Source organism: Salmo salar, chromosome 17, assembly GCF_965601325.2.
Source record: "Salmo salar chromosome 17, fSalSal1, whole genome shotgun sequence".
In the NCBI taxonomy this organism is placed as follows: Eukaryota; Metazoa; Chordata; class Actinopteri; order Salmoniformes; family Salmonidae; genus Salmo; species Salmo salar.
Genome location: NC_138307.1, coordinates 23,000,488 through 23,018,009, shown reverse-complemented (window position 1 = coordinate 23,018,009; position 17,522 = coordinate 23,000,488). Strand labels below are relative to the sequence as shown.

The window sequence follows — 17,522 nt, the reverse complement described above, 5'->3', positions numbered from 1 at the left end:
ACATTTACTAAACACTTCCTTGATGCAGGCGATGCAGGCAATGCACTGTACACAGTGCAAACACTACTACTACCTAGGGTTTGCAGTAAGCTGTTTCAATAGACAGTATATATTATATTATCAGTGTGCAGTAAGCTGTTTCAATAGACAGTATATATTATGTTATCAGTGTGCAGTAAGCTGTTTCAATAGACAGTATATATTATATTACCAGTGTGCAGTAAGCTGTTTCAATAGACAGTATATATTATATTACCAGTGTGCAGTAAGCTGTTTCAATAGACAGTATATATTATATTATCAGTGTGCAGTAAACTGTTTCAATAGACAGTATATATTATATTACCAGTGTGCAGTAAACTGTTTCAATAGACAGTATATATTATATTATCAGAGTGCAGTAAGCTGTTTCAACAGACAGTGTATATTATATTATCAGAGTCATCATGCAGTCACAGCAGTCTAGCAGAAACTAGCAGGGATCTTATACTGCAGTACACGTCCTACCATCCACTGCTCAATGTGGCCCCATTTGTTGTCCAGACCATAGTATTTCTGGGGGCGGAGAGGAGAGGGCAGGAAGAGGAAACCAGAGGAAGGAAGGCATTAGAAAGGAAAGACAAGGAAATGGAAAGAGATAAAAGCGACTTGTTTTTTAACAGTGCTGAACCCAAATAATCGTACGTTAGACAAAAGATACACACAGCGAGTGATTTGATTTAGGTCAAGGGATTTGAAAGATACATTCATTGATCTTTGATCTGACAGCGACAGTTAGCATTCAGATGCCAATAGGAGTGAAAAGTGAACAGGAAGGAGAGAAGGAGAAAATTTGAAGCAAGGAGGCCTACCTTCTGGCTTTGATACACCTAAAACAAAATGGAGGCCTACCTTCTGGCTTTGATACATCTAAAACAAAATGGAGGCCTACCTTCTGGCTTTGATACATCTAAAACAAAATGGAGGCCTACCTTCTGGCTTTGATACATCTAAAACAAAATGGAGGCCTACCTTCTGGCTTTGATACACCTAAAACAAAATGGAGGCCTACCTTCTGGCTTTGATACATCTAAAACAAAATGGAGGCCTACCTTCTGGCTTTGATACATCTAAAACAACATGGTGGACAGAAGGAGCAGGACACCACGGAGAAGAGAAAGCCAGTAGGTTAAGACATGTTGTTCGTAAGGAAGACAAACAGGTTTTTGGTAAAGTATATTACCACCATGCAGAGGTGTGTGTGTGTCACCTCTTTCTGCTGTCTCTCTAGTTCCTTCATGCGTATCTCCCGTGCCTCTGCTCTGGCCGCCCGCTTCGCTGCCAGTCTCGCCTCAGCCTGAAGAAGACACAGACAGACAATATACATTCAACAGGGTGTATGTATAACAGTCAAATCAAAGCATACAATATTCCATGGTCTCTGATCAGTATTACCACACACACACACACACACACACACACACACATAAAAAAATCACATTTATTTAACTAAGCAAGTCAGTTAAGAACAAATTCTTATTTACAATGACGGCCTATTGGGGAACAGTGGGTTAACTGCCTTGTTCAGGGGCAGAACGACAGATTTTTACCTTGTCAGCTCGGGGATTCAATTTAGCAACCTTTTGGTTACTGGCCCAATGCTCTAACCACTAGGCTACCTGCCACCCCATATTATTGTTATCGTATTATTATTATTATATTATTCTAAACATAGAACAAAATGATTTGATACGTATGATCAGTCTTTTCTAGCTTCGCTTCAGTCTTTTCACACACACACACACACACACACACACACACACACACACACACACACACACACACACACACACACACACACACACACACAACAACAACCGTTTTAATATCATCAGCTGATATCTGGTCTGGTGACACAGAGCTTCCAGACCAGCTATCAGAGGTCATGATTGCATCACCAAAAATGAATAAGGTCCCGAGTTGTTCAGTGAAAGCTGAGATCAGGGCCCCAAAATAAAATACTAAACAAATCACTGGCTATCTTACCTTCAACTGAGAAACTGCAGACAGAAAATCCATTCAGGACAGAAACCCACTGCTTTAAGATTGTCTCTCTAATTCCACAACCAAACCATATGAGAACGTAGTACAAGTACAAGTAGTACAAGTTTTCTAAAGGCCACTTCAGTGGTGAACTTGAAAGTGAAAGCTCACTTCAAGTTCACCACTGAAGTGGCCTTTAGGAAACATATGCACCCGTTTACAGCTTCTACCACAATCTTCAATCACAAGAATAAAAGTGATTCTGAAAAACGCAGGAGTAGCTGCAGCCACAAGAGGGGAGTGTTCCCTATGTAGTTTTATTACTGAGAGAGGCTGTGGATGAGCCAGCATTTCTGTCTGGGCACTGGTGAGGACACACCCACCCTCACTCTGACCGTAACAACACTGCTTCCCCTAGCAACAGCCGAGCCTACAACCAAGCACATCTGATTCCCTTTAAAACATATTCAAATAATCAGATTCCACATTTTGATGTCCATGTCATCTTTAATGCTTGTTTCGTTGTCTATTTGCAGAAGAGATCAAATCCGTAAGATCAGTTGAGGATTCAATGGCACCGTTCCAGTTCATCCTCCGCTGTCATACTCTTAATCTGAATGTGTATAAGTACTGTGAAGAGAAGAGGGCAGTGGCATAAGGCCAGGCAGTGCTGGCAATGTGTGTGCACTGGGGCCTTTGGCTATGGGGGGCCTGCAAACTCTCACTATCAAGTGTTGCATTGGCCTTCTAGGTATCTGCATAGCAGGCCCTAGAATTTGTACACTATAGACCATTGCAAAAGTCATCACGTCGCTTAACTGAAAGATGGGCCGACATGTCATTTGCACAGCAACACATCCCAGTCATGGTAATTTGTAACTTTTTTTCAATTTGGCCACTACATGCCACTAAATATTTGAATGTATTGATGACTAGTACATCTATTTGGTTCACATAACAAACCTCAACGAACAGTTCCAATGTTATTTGTTATTGTTGTGCAAAGACTGCTGGCAAATATGCAAATACTGTTCAATAATATTCTAGAGGAGATTCAGAGGCATGGCTTATTGAGGGCGTGGCTTTCAATTAGTTATTTTTGGCCACCCGGAAGTGTGAATGTCTTTCCAGTTCATCTGGTCTGTTCACTTTCAATTACTGTTGTGAATTGTGATGGGAAGCCAAGTGATAATTTTGTTCATACAGGCCTGTGAAGATTTAGTCACGCCACTGGAAGAGGGTGTAACTATAGAGATCATCAGGCTACTGAAGGGCTCACTTCTGCCTAACTACAACACTGACAAAGGTAAATGGAATACCAGTCTGCTAGTTGAGGCTGGTGCTTTATGTTAGCCTGGAAAGGCCTTGATCCAGTCGGGCCTGTTTTTCCCATTGTGTTTGTTTCACAGCTCGTTGAGAGGACGGAGATAGTAATCAGCACACAGGAAACCGTTTGAGCAGCAACACTGCAAAACTGTTTGTAAATGAACACAGGCTGTTAAAGGCCCAGTGCCATCAAAAACATGATTAATTTCCTGTGTTTTATATCTATTTCCACACGATGAGGTTGGAATAATACTGTCAAATTGTGAAAATTATGATAATGCCCTTTTAGTGTAAGAGTTGTTTAAAAAGACCGCCTGAAATCGCAGCCGTGGGGGGGGGGCCTGCCCAGGCAATAAATGACTTAATAGACCAATAAGAAAGAGGGTTCCAAACCCCCCTGCCAATAACATCTAGTTTTAACTAACAGACCACTCCCAGACAGTCCTATAATTGTTATTGCTTGAGAAATTGCTCTTTGCTAAAAAAAAGAAGCTATTTTTGTTTATTTTTGACCATTTTGATTGAAAACCATGACAGGAAGGTACTTAATTGTTACCCAGACATGATTTAATATTGAGATAAAAATGGCTGCATTGGACCTTTAACATGAATTGAACAGGATGAAATGTAACTAAATTATAATTTTTTTTAAACCTTTATTTAGTTAGGCAAGTCAGTTAAGTAAGAACAAATTCTTAATTACAATGACGGCCTACCCGGGCCAATTGTGCACCGCCCTATGGGACTCCCAATCACAGCCAGATGTGATGCAACCTGGATTTGAACCACGGACTGCAGTGACACCTTTTACACTGAGATGCAGGGCCTTAGACCGCAGCGCCACTCAGGAGCCCACTTAGGAGCAATCTTAATGTTCTCACTCCAAGAAATGTTCTCACTCCAAGAAATGTTCTCACTCCAAGAGAGCTAGTGGTGCAAAGCATTCAACAACATCACGTTAACAATCCAAAACGAAACAGAAAATAGAACCTGGATCAGAATGCCAGCCAAGCCAGTAAACAAACCAAACTCAAGAAATGAAGGAAAATGCAATAACCACTAAAGGTATTTATCTTCACTAAAATGTGAAGCAAAGAGCTATTACTAACTAATTACAACCACATGTGACTGCATTGCTGTGTGCCTATTGCCTCAAGCAGTCAAGAACCTGCAGAGAGAGAACTGAGAGACTGAGGCAAGGATTCAATCTGGCTTGGCTGTTGGAGAGAAGTGAAATAGCTTGGATGCTGCCTTGAGACTGAGACACATGGGTTATTCATTAGTAACAAGCAGCATTCCACGCTGTGAGTCTCAGGCTCATAGTCTCACATTGAGCGTCACTGGTATAGTACGGTGGCCTCATTGGGTCAAAAGACTGCAGCACTATTCAGGAGATTAGGATACAGGATTACGTCAGGGTAGATTAGGCAGGTAAGCCTGGTGAGACTCAGTCCGGTTCATGGGCCTTCACTGTGAAGAAATCATATGGCAGCCTGCCCAGCCCAACCTGCCTTACAGCTTGCCTGGTCTGCCTGTCAACAAAGACCGATGAGGAGGGTGGAGGTCTGGGGCTGCCTGTCAACAGAGACCGATGAGGAGGGTGGAGGTCTGGGGCTGCCTGTCAACAGAGACCGATGAGGAGGGTGGAGGTCTGGGGCTGCCTGTCAACAGAGACCGATGAGGAGGGTGGAGGTCTGGGGCTGCCTGTCAACAGAGACCGATGAGGAGGGTGGAGGTCTGGGGCTGCCTGTCAACAGAGACCGATGAGGAGGGTGGAGGTCTGGGGCTGCCTGTCAACAGAGACCGATGAGGAGGGTGGAGGTCTGGGGCTGCCTGTCAACAGAGACCGATGAGGAGGGTGGAGGTCTGGGGCTGCCTGTCAACAGAGACCGATGAGGAGGGTGGAGGTCTGGGGCTGCCTGTCAACAGAGACCGATGAGGAGGGTGGAGGTCTGGGGCTGCCTGTCAACAGAGACCGATGAGGAGGGTGGAGGTCTGGGGATGCCTGTCAACAGAGACCGATGAGGAGGGTGGTCTGGGGCTGCCTGTCAACAGAGACCGATGAGGAGGGTGGTCTGGGGCTGCCTGTCAACAGAGACCGATGAGGAGGGTGGAGGTCTGGGGCTGCCTGTCAACAGAGACCGATGAGGAGGGTGGGGTCTGGGGCTGCCTGTCAACAGAGACCGATGAGGAGGGTGGAGGTCTGGGGCTGCCTGTCAACAGAGACCGATGAGGAGGGTGGAGGTCTGGGGATGCCTGTCAACAGAGACCGATGAGGAGGGTGGTCTGGGGCTGCCTGTCAACAGAGACCGATGAGGAGGGTGGTCTGGGGCTGCCTAGGCAAGTGTAGACCATATCAGAGTCAGCATCGTGGATCATTTCAGACACTCATTCACATCCTAGCCTGCCTTAAAGCTGTAATATGTCACTTTTTGAGTGACACAACCAAATTCACAGAGAAATGTGAGTTATAGATCTGTCATTTTCATTGAAAGCAATATACAGGGGGTATCGGTACCGAGTCAATGTGTGGGGGTACAAGTTAGTCGAGGTAATTGAGGTAATATGTACATGTAGGTAGGGGTAAAGTGACTATGCATCGATAATAAACAGCGAGTAGCAGCAGCTTAAAAAAAGGGGGGGAGGTGGGGGTCAATGCAAATAGTCGGGGTAGCCAATTTTCTTGCTGTTCAGCAGTCTTATGGCTCGGGGGAAGAAGCTGTTAAGAAGCCTTTTGTACCTCCGTAGTGTCATTTTAACCACTAGGGTTGTGAAACTAAGTGGATCTATGGAAATATCACCACTAAATCAAATTCATGTGTAGGGACATGTGACAATAAAGTGAATGACTAACTTAACAGAACTTATATCATTTCATTGGGGCAAAAAGTAATGGAAGAGGAACCTGTGAAAATGGTGTCTCTACTTCAAGCCATAACTGTATATCTCTGGTTATGTTGGATCCCGTATTGCAGGCCTATATACAGGACAGAAATACCAGAAATATAATCCATCCCCTTCGAGACAAAACACTCCCCCAGTTTATTTTTTCATTGAACCTTTATTTAACTAGGCAAGTCAGTTAAGAACAAATTCTTATTTACAATGACGGCCTACCCCGGACGACACTGGGCCAATTGTGCGCTGCCCTATGGGACTCCCAATCACAGCCGCATGTGATACAGCCTGGATTCGAACCAAGGACTGTAGTGACGCCTCTTGCACTGAGATGCAGTGCCTTAGACCGCTGCGTCACTCGCGAGTCCAATTCTTAAAGACAGCTTTGATAAAGCTAGCCACTGGTCAGTACTATTAGAGGCCTGGAAGCTTGCACTAGTCGGCTGGGACAGCAGCAGCTCCCATCCAGAGCAGACCTCATGGAGGCTTAAAAGCAGAACAGCGTTGTAACTCCAGATGTTTTCCTTCCCCAGTGTCAAGACCTTCACAGGCATGATGCATCCCTACGGATCTATTCATAGCCAGGCTCTCTGAGTGAGAGGAGAGGGAGGGGCCACCTCAACACTTACTGGAAAAGAAAGTCTCTTGGAAGTTATTCAGTGCACTCCTCTCATAGGGGCAAATCCTAACTTCCCGTTAAGACAAAATTCTCTGTTCTGCCATTGACCTCAATGAAAGTTAGGCTTCGCCCCATCATGAACACATAAGTGCAGGAAAATGTGATCATTATAAATGGTTGATCACTTTAACCTAAATAGTTTAGTAAAAGCGTAATGCACTGTACTGTATAGTACATTCTTGTCTCACGCTGTGCTCATGAGGCCTTGCTGGGGGGCAGAGTAGAGTTTCCCATTCAGGTGTGTTGTGACAACAGCATAATACTATAAAAGTACATTCTAGTCTCATGATGTATTGAAGCAGTAGTCCTATTTGGGGGTTGAGCACTTAGCTTGGAGTTTTCTGGGGTGTTTTGAGACTAATGTCCGTCCAGAGAACACATGGTGTCTGTCTGTCTGATACATCACCGTACAGGCCAGATGTCAGATGTTACTATGGAATACTGAAGTATAATTACAAGCATTTCATAAGTGTCAAAGGCTTTTATTGACAATTACATGAAGTTGATGCAAAGAGTCAATATTTGCAGTGTTGACCCTTCTTTTTCACGACCTCTGCAATCCGCCCTGGCTTGGTGTCAATTAACTTCTGGGCCACATCCTGACTGATGGCAGCCAATTCTTGCATAATCAATGCTTGGAGTTTGTCAGAATTTGTGGGTTTTTGTTTGTCCACCCGCCTCTTGAGGATTGACCACAATGGGATTAAGGTCTGGGGAGTTTCCTGGCCATGGACCCAAAATATTGATGTTTTGTTCCCTGAGCCACTTAGTTATCACATTTGCCTTATGGCAAGGTGCGCCATCATGCTAGAAAAGGCATTGTTCGTCACCAAACTGTTCCTGGATGGTTGGGAGAAGTTGCTCTCGGAGGATGTGTTGGTACCATTCTTTATTCATGGCTGTGTTCTCAGGCAAAATTGTGAGTGAGCCCATTCCCTTGGCTGAGAAGCAACCCCACACATGAATGGTCTCAGGATGCTTTACTGTTGGCATGACACAGGACTGATGGTAGCGCTCACCTTGTCTTCTCCGGACAAGCGTTTTTCCAGATGCCCCAAACAATCAAAAGAGGATTCATCAGAGAAAATGACTTTACCCCAGTCCTCAGCAGTCCAATCCCTGTACCTTTTGCAGAATATCAGTCTGTCCCTGATGTTTTTCCTGGAGAGAAGTGGCTTCTTTGCTGCCCTTCTTGACACCAGGCCATCCTCCAAAAGTCTTCGCCTCACTGTGCGTGCAGATGCACTCACATCAGCCTGCTGCTATTCCTGAGCAAGCTCTGTACTGGTGGTTCCCCGATCCTGCAGCTGAATCAACTTTAGGAGACGGTCCTGGCGCTTGCTGGACTTTCTTGGGCGCCCTGAAGCCTTCTTCACAACAATTGAACCGCTCTCCTTGAAGTTCTTCATGATCCGATAAATGGTTGATTTAGGTGCAATCTTACTGGCAGCAATATCCTTGCCTGTGAAGCCCTTTTTGTGCAAAGCAATGATGACGGCACATGTTTCCTTCCAGGTAACCATGGTTGACAGAGGAAGAACAATGATTCCAAGCACCACCCTCCTTTTGAAGCTTCCAGTCTGTTATTCAAACTCAATCAGCATGACAGAGTGATCTCCAGCCTTGTCCTTTTGTGACAGGGCTGAAATGCAGTGGAAATGTTTTTTGGGGATTCAGTTCATTTGCATGGCAAAGAGGGACTTTGCAATTAATTGCAATTCATCTGATCACTCTTCATAACATTCTGGAGTATATGCAAAATGCCATCAATCAAACTGAGGCAGCAGACTTTGAAAATTAATATTTGTGTCATTCTCAAAACTTTTGGCCACGACTGTACATAGCAGCATTTTACTGTGATAATCTTCTTAGGAGGAGCCTCATGCAGAGATTTATGCACTTTGAAGAGCAGCAGACTGCTGTGGTGTGTGTGTGTGTGTGTGTGTGTGTGTGTGTGTGTGTGTGTGTGTGTGTGTGTGTGTGTGTGCGCGCGCGCGCGCGTATGTTAGGCTCTTTAGACCATATTATAAAGACACTTAATGGCCAAAATGTCTCTGCTGTGATGCCCAACATGCTGATGAAAGTGAGGGGAGGGAGAAGGGTGGCAGTACAGTCACATCCTCTAATATCAACACAGTCAGGGAGGACAAGTTAAGAGAGCCGGTACATGTAGCAATGACTCCATGTTTCAGATATCTGGCATGCCTGTGTCGCTGTAAGCTAAGCAGTCCAACCTTTACGTTCACCTATCCCATCATTTCAGACAACAGTGACTACAGCACTTCATGGAAGGAAGGTCAGGCCTCTGACTCAGTAGATGTATTGAATCATGATGGCTGATGGGAGGTCAAAGGTAGCTGGAAGTCTAGACTAGTCGCCTGTTCATCACGCTTCACTAATCGCCTGCCACCTCACCCAACGCTACACAGCGACTTAAAAGTTCCAATGCAGTCGTTTTTATTTCAATATCAAATCATTTCTGGGTAACAATTAAGTACGCTACCGTGATTGTTTTTCAATTAAAATGTTCAAAAAGAAACTAAAATAGCTTCTCAGCAAAGAGCAATTTCTTTAGCAAGAATTTTGCTCAGACTGTCTTAGAGTGGTCTGGCTGGAGGAAAACTGAAAACTAGCTGTTATTGGCAGAGAGGTTTGGAACTCTCTTTCTTTTTGGTCTATTAACTAATTTACCGGTGATGTCAACAGGCAGGGCAAAACTCCATCCCACCAAAACAGGCTGAAATTTCAGGCGGTCCTCTCAGACTCGTTGGGAATCCCTTTTAGATGAAATGGGTCAAATACAGTTTGATTTGAGACATGATTAATGACTTAGCCAGAATACAGTAAAAGCTGGTTATTGTTGCCATGCCACTACTCCAGCAGTGATTAAAGCGCAGGTTCATGGTTTTCTTCATGAATCTTGTTCTGGAGGCAGCTCTGCAGAGTACTGGCACAGCCACAAAGTCATAGAATCTGATTTTAAACCTAACCCTAACCTTAACCCTAACCTTAACCAGACTGCTAACCCTAATGCTTAACCCTAACCTTAAATTAAGCACTTTTTTTGTTTTCAGGAATTTTTACAATATAGCCAATTTTGACTTTCCAGCTGGTCTATCTAAGGGGAAATTGCTCGGTTCTACCTTCAGGACAAGACTCATGACAATAAATGTCAACCTGCGATTAAAGCAGGATGTGGATGATGCTGAGAGGCTTAAGAGATGCAGGTCACTGGCATAGACACAGTCCAATCCCCTGGTGCAGAGGGGCTGCTGAGTGCTTTTACACACAAACACACACATGCACAGATCACATGCACACATATACACAAACACACACGCGCACACAAAAGTGGGGACACACACATGAACATGAACACACACCAATACACACATACATGTGCACCCAAGGGAACAGCTGTCAGCTTGCCCAGTAGGTCAGACTTCACCAGCTAGAACATGAAAGTCTGCCAAAAGCCCATCTCTTCCCCCTCACATATCCCCAACCCCCACCATGGACCCCTGTACTGCCCCCCCCCCGCCCCTCAATTTTAATACTCGAGCTGTCTATCTGTTAATTCCTCCTAATTCCACAGGGACACACCCCCTAACATCATGTTTAACCATTGACTAAGGATTCTGAATCTGTCCTGTCTGTTATTTGTCCAACAACACCCTGGCACTAATGATATGACTAGCAGGTACCTGCTGAATATCACTGTCAAACAACACCCTGGCACTAATGATATGACTAGCAGGTACCTGCTGAATATCACTGTCAAACAACACCCTGGCACTAATGATATGACTAGCAGGTACCTGCTGAATATCACTGTCAAACAACACCCTGGCACTAATGATATGACTAGCAGGTACCTGCTGAATATCACTGGCATGACAGCAGAATGAGTTGATGACAACATCGTGCTCTGGGCCCTGGATTAATGATGTCTGTCTGTCATCTGCAGCTCTCAATGGTTTGTTATCACATGACTGGAGGCTTCAGGCCTCACTGCACTTGGCTTGGTTTGAGAGACACTTGACGTCTCATTGAGAACCATTTCCACTGAGCAACAGACTGGAGTATTATAGCGTCTTATCAGTGCCTTAGATTATAGTGTGTAGAGATGGGAGAGAGACAGGACTGGAGTAAGCATATTTTATATTGCAGTAGTTGGATTCAGAGCATGTGCGCGTGTGTGTGTGTGTGTGGGTGTGTGTGTGTGTGTGTGTGTGTGTGTGTGTGTGTGTGTGTGTGTGTGTGTTCAAAACAACCCCATATTCTGCTTAAGAACAGCTTTATAGCTTTGTCAACACTGTTATGAGGACGAGACTCACAGTGTATTATTATATTCCAGGATGACAACATCCCAACATCCCATTTCAGATCATATTCTCATTAGCATGCGGGTGGGAGTGTCTTCTGAAGGGCCTTCACATCATGTTGTCACTCATATGGTGACCAAGCCCTCCTCTGATGTCAGCACTAAACAAAACACTGCCTTCCTGGTTGCTTAGTTCCCACCACACCCATGACAACTAGGGACGTTTATGTGTTGAAGGATCTGACTAGTGGTTCTGACTGATAGAACCTTTCTGTGTTTCTGTACCGACACATATGATTCTTATTGCACATGGACTTATTAACCTGTATACTTCTTTATTTAGAAGAATGGCAGGGGACCAGGAGAGCATAACAAGCCCTTTGATATTTAGTGAGGATGTTTAGAACCTTTCAGGGGGAATATTATGGTCCACATAGTGAGGTTTTACTTCATTCAGGTTTACAGACGTGGCTGATCAGAAAACCTACAGTACACCATTACACTGGTGAGTTGTTTTAGTATCACCAAGGACTGGGGTTACATGGTGATAAAATCAACCAGATGAAAATGAAAGAGCTGGGCTCTAGTGACATTTTGGAGGCCATTTGCAATGGGCACCGGGCGTGGCAAGTAAATATTTTCAACATGTTGTGGTCACTGGTCAACAGACTTCAGTCTATAGTTGGTGCGAAGCCTGTCCTTACAAATACTAGCCGGAGTCTCACTAGAGCCCTGGACCTTTTTATTTTAACCTTCATTTAACTAGGCAAGAACAAATTCTTATTTACAATGACAGCCTACCGGGGAACAGTGGGTTAACTGCCTTGTTCAGGGGGAGAACAACAGATTTTTACCTTGTCAGCTCAGGGATTTGATCCAGCAACCTTTCGGTTACTGGCCCAATGTTCTAACTACTAGGCTACCTGGCGCCAGACTTCAATATAGTATGATGACAAACTGTCTGTTGATCTCCCTATGATTGTATCCCCATCAACTTCTGACTGTGTTTCCTCCACCCAAAAAACATCATCTCACATCACATGTGGTCCTCTGTGGCTCAGTAAGTAGAGCATGGCGCTTGCAATGCTAGGGTTGTGGGTTCGATTCCTGCTGAGATTGCCACGTGAGAAGTGTTTAAAAGCGTCTGCTAAATTTGGATATTATATGATGTGGTTTACTTTATCGCCTGTCATTGGTCTGCACTGATTTGTTTTCACCTATCGTGTGACCTCAAATTGTTGTAAAGAGAGGAGGAGACAAGGGGAGGAAGCCAGTTCAGACTCCCTCTCAGTATTGAGTTGCACCCCTCATTGCAGTATGACCTACATCTATCTTTTTCTCTCTCTCACTCACTCTTTCTCTCTCTCTCTCCTGCTTCTTTAAAAAGCGTCATGGATAGATGATAGATGATTGATGGATAGATGATATATGATAGATTATAGATGATATATGATAGATGGATAGATGATAGGTGATATATGATAGGTGATAGATGATATATCAAATTTCAAATCAAATCAGATTTATTTTTATATAGCCCTTCGTACATCAGCTGATATTCTCAAAGTGCTGTACAGAAACCCAGCCTAAAACCCCAAACAGCAAGCAAAGCATGTGAAAGAAGCACGGTGGCTAGGAAAAACTCCCTAGGAAAAACTCCCTAGAAAGGCCAAAAACCTAGGAAGAAACCTAGAGAGGAACCAGGCTATGAGGGGTGGCCAGTCCTCTTCTGGCTGTGCAGGGTGGATATTATAACAGAACATGGTCAAAATGTTAAAATGTTAAAATGTTCATAAATGACCAGCATGGTCAAATAATAATAATCATAGTAGTTGTCGAGGGTGCAACAGACTGATAGATGATAGGTGATATATGATAGATGATAGGTGATAGATGATATAGGATATATGATAGATGATATATGTTAGGTAATAGATGGATAGGTGATAGATGATATATGATACATGATATTTGGATAGATGATAGGTGATAGATGATAGATTATAGATGATATATGATAGATGGATAGATGATAAGTGATATATGATAGATGATAGGTGATATATGATAGATGATATATGTTAGGTGAATACATGATAGGTGATAGATGATATATGATACATGATAGATGATAGGTGACAGATGATAGGTGATAGATGATATATGATAAATGATAGATGATATATGATAGATGAATATATGATATATGATAGGTGATAGATGATATATGATAGGTGATATATGATAGGTGATAGATGATATATGATAGGTGATATATGATAGGTGATAGATGATATATATGTTAGGTGGTAGATGATATATGATAGATGATTAGATGATAGGTGATAGATTATATATGATAGATGATAGGTGATAGATGATAGGTGATATGTGATAGATGATATATGATAGATGAATAGATGATATATGATAGATGAATATATGATATATGATAGGTGATAGATGATATATGATAGGTGATAGATGATAGGTGATAGATGATATATGATAGGTGATAGATGATATATGATAGGTGATAGATGATAGGTGATAGATGACAGGTGATAGATGATAGGTGATAGATGACAGGTGATAGATGACAGGTGATAGATGACAGGTGATAGATGACAGGTGATAGATGACCGGTGATAGATGACAGGTGATAGATGATCGGTGATAGATGATAGATGACAGGTGATAGATGACAGGTGATAGATGATAGGTTTGATAGGTTATTTACTTTTCTGCTCTTCTGCACACCAGTATTTCTACTTGCACATCATCATATGCTCATTTATCACTCCAGTGTTAATCTGCTAAATTGTAATTATTCGCTACTATGGCCTATTTGTTGCTTACCTCCTCATGCCTTTTGCACACACTGTATATAGACTTTCTTTTTTTCTACTGTGTCATTGACTTGTTTATTGTGTTATTGGCTTGTTTATTGTTTACTCCATGTGTAACTCTGTGTTGTTGTCTGTGTCACACTGCTTTGCTTTATCTTGGCCAGGTAGCAGTTGTAAATGAGAACTTGTTCTCAACTAGCCTACCTGGTTAAATAAAGGTGAACTAATAAAAAATAAAATAGGTGATAGATGATAGATGATAGGTGATAGATGATAGGTGATAGATGATAGGTGATAGGTGATAGATGATAGGTGATAGATGATAGGTGATAGATGATAGGTGATAGGTGATAGGTGATAGATGATAGGTGATAGATGATAGGTGATAGATGATAGGTGATAGGTGATAGGTGATAGGTGATAGATGATAGGTGATAGATGATAGATGATAGGTGATAGGTGATAGGTGATAGGTGATAGGTGATAGATGATAGGTGATAGGTGATAGGTGATAGGTGATAGGTGATAGGTGATAGGTGATAGATGATAGGTGATAGATGATAGGTGATAGGTGATAGGTGATAGGTGATAGGTGATAGATGATAGATGATAGATGATAGGTGATATATGATAGGTGATAGGTGATAGGTGATAGATGATAGGTGATAGGTGATAGGTGATAGTGATAGGTGATAGGTGATAGGTGATAGATGATAGATGATAGATGATAGGTGATAGATGATAGGTGATAGATGATAGGTGATAGGTGATAGGTGATAGATGATAGGTGATAGATGATAGGTGATAGGTGATAGATAGATGATAGGTGATAGGTGATAGATGACAGGTGATAGATGATAGATGACAGGTGATAGATGATAGGTGATAGGTGATAGATGACTAGGACATGGATCAATAGCTAGGAAGTCTGACATCACAGTTGGTACCCATTTCAACGTGCAAGGAGAAAACAAATGTGTCCTTGCCACAAAGGTCATCCCCAATTGTCTTTATCAAGCAATTTACCCCTCAACAATTCCCCCATTCATTGTGTCACTTTGATCCACTGTCCATCCACATGCCAGTTTATGTAGGCCAAGCAAACAATGTCCGTGTTTCCTTTTACAAATAATGCGTCTTTGTCTGTTAGTCCAGGGAATGCCTTGCATACAGCATCGGAGAGGCAGCACGATACACATCCATTACCCCTAGTGAATAATAATTACCACGCTGTGTTCGTCGGTTGAGGAGGGTGTGGGCTGCAGCAACTGATGCATGGTTTTTGAATAGTCCTACTGTAGCCTAGGCTAGTGGTTCCCAGCCTTTTTCGGTTACTATACCACCAACTGAATTTTGCTCTGTCCGGAGTACCCCTGAAGTACCCCCTCGTGTGCATTTTACCAGTAAGCTTATAGTCTCACGAGTCTTCTTAAGTACACCCTGGATAGGCCAAGTACCCCAGGGGTCCTACTACCCCAGGGGTCCTAACTACCCCAGGTTGGGAACGTCTGGTCTAGGCTATACTTTACACGTATGATCGACATGCTCGTGTCTTTATGTCGGCATAATATATATGTATAACATAGGCTTAAATTGAAGGCACTCCGTGGAATACGTTTGGCGCAGTATGACGAGCATTGCCTCCCAAAAGAAGAAAGAATAAACATATCCCAAAACTTACCTCTCGAGCAATTTGACTGAGGGCATCGTCCTCCGCGGTCAGTCTCTCCCTGTTGGGGATTCTTTTTCTTCCACTACCAGTAATCTGAGTTCCCATGTTTGTGTATTCTGTCATAAAGTCCTTACTGTAGCATACGTGTCAGCCTCGAAGAAATTCAAAAATGGAACACAGGAGCCGAATGATGACGATGAAGGGCACACTGGAAAAATATAATCACCATCTCCACGTAATGGAAAAATAGCTCACCAATAACACGCGAAAAGTCAACTATTTACAATCGGGTAGCTACAGTGTAACAACAATCCTTCATCAATTCGCTTCCCAGGCACGAGACGTGATGCCATTCTGATACATTGTTTCAATGTAACCGCCTTCACACGTAACAAACTGCATTACGAATATCCTTGATTCCTGTTGCTGATAAACAACTAATATCACACGCGTCACTTTGATGTGTCAAAACACCCTCATAGCACCAGGCTACCTCTTGGGGTACCTTGGAAAACGAATTGTCATCTAGCTAATCCTAGGCAATTGTCATCATATAGATACGTTTCGGTATGGAACACTAAAACAAGAACGCACGCGAGCCTGATAAATAATCGTTCTGTACGTAGACCTAACAGCGATTGAATAATGTCCTCGTTATTTGCTTTAGTAGGACGCGGGAGTCGACGAGATGTCAAAGCAGATAGACGAAAGTTTTATACCAGCGCAATCCCGGATGATGACCACAGCGGGGTGAATACACGTTCCGGGGCAGTGCGTCGAGCCTGCTGGAGATAGATTGTGGCCGCAGTATGGACGGGATGGGTGTCCTCAAAACAGTCCAATTTTACTGCTCATACAATTGTCAAAAACAGTTCCTTTGTGGTGTTTTCGTTCAGAATGTATCGTATAGCTTGAGAAAGGTGTGATGTCTTAAAAAATATTCTGTAGCCTAATGACCCGAATGGAATTACCCTGGAATGCAAGAAGCAGTCCTACCAGTTGACATGGTCTTTAGACGTCTCCAATAGTCTCGATGCAAACAGAAAGGCTATTATCCTACCACTACTTTAGAAGGTAGGTCAGCACTGAGTTCAACCAAATAAATCTCACTTGCCATGTCAAAATTGGCTGGTCGGGCAATTCTCTGAATAGCAGCGTGTTTGTCTTATTCCTTTGTTTAGGTGCATTTCTGATTCAAGCCTAAATTATAATATCAGACAATTTTAATCTGTAACGTTAACTCTGCCGCTGCTAGTCAGTAAACTAGATGAACGCCTTCTGTTTATGCGGGAGAGCTCAGTGCCAATCCATAGCTACTGCGGGGAAATTACTCCCTCTAGTGGAGAAAGATAAGGCCTGAGAGCTCAGTGCCAATCCATAGCTGCTGCGGGGCAATCACTCCCTCTAGCGGATTGAACTACGATGACGGCCTGAGAGCTCAGTGCCAATCGACAGCTTCTGCGGGGAAATCACGCCCTCTAGCGGAGTACGATCTAGCGACCTGTGAGCTCAGTGGCCTAATGCTCATAGCCACTGCGGGGACCTGTCACCCCGTCTAGTGGGGACAGATAACAGATTTGCACTGAATGATTGTTTTGCAGTGTAATTGATATGTTATTGCAGTTGAAGTGATGTTTTCTAGTGTCATTCAAATCAAATGTATTTGTCACATGCACCGAATACAACAGTTGTAGACCGTACAGTGAAATGCTTACTTACAAGCCCTTAACCAACAATGCAGTTTTAAAGAAA

The 17,522-nt window shown here is 43.2% G+C and overlaps 1 protein-coding gene across 2 annotated transcripts in view; it reads right to left on the bottom strand.

Annotated features, from left to right (window-relative positions):
• The window catches only part of lrrfip1b (leucine rich repeat (in FLII) interacting protein 1b), a 38,534-nt gene extending 21,643 nt beyond the window's left edge, over positions 1-16,891 (bottom strand). For both annotated transcript variants that reach the window (XM_045698099.2, XM_082963623.1), the window contains exons 1-3: positions 15,780-16,891; positions 1,250-1,336; positions 508-555 (exon numbers count right to left, since the gene is read on the bottom strand). In XM_045698099.2, the coding sequence (XP_045554055.2) occupies positions 508-555; positions 1,250-1,336; positions 15,780-15,893 (249 nt within the window). In that variant the 5' untranslated portion in view covers positions 15,894-16,891. The remainder of the gene's footprint in view (positions 1-507; positions 556-1,249; positions 1,337-15,779) is intronic.
• Positions 16,892-17,522: the final 631 nt, after the last annotated feature.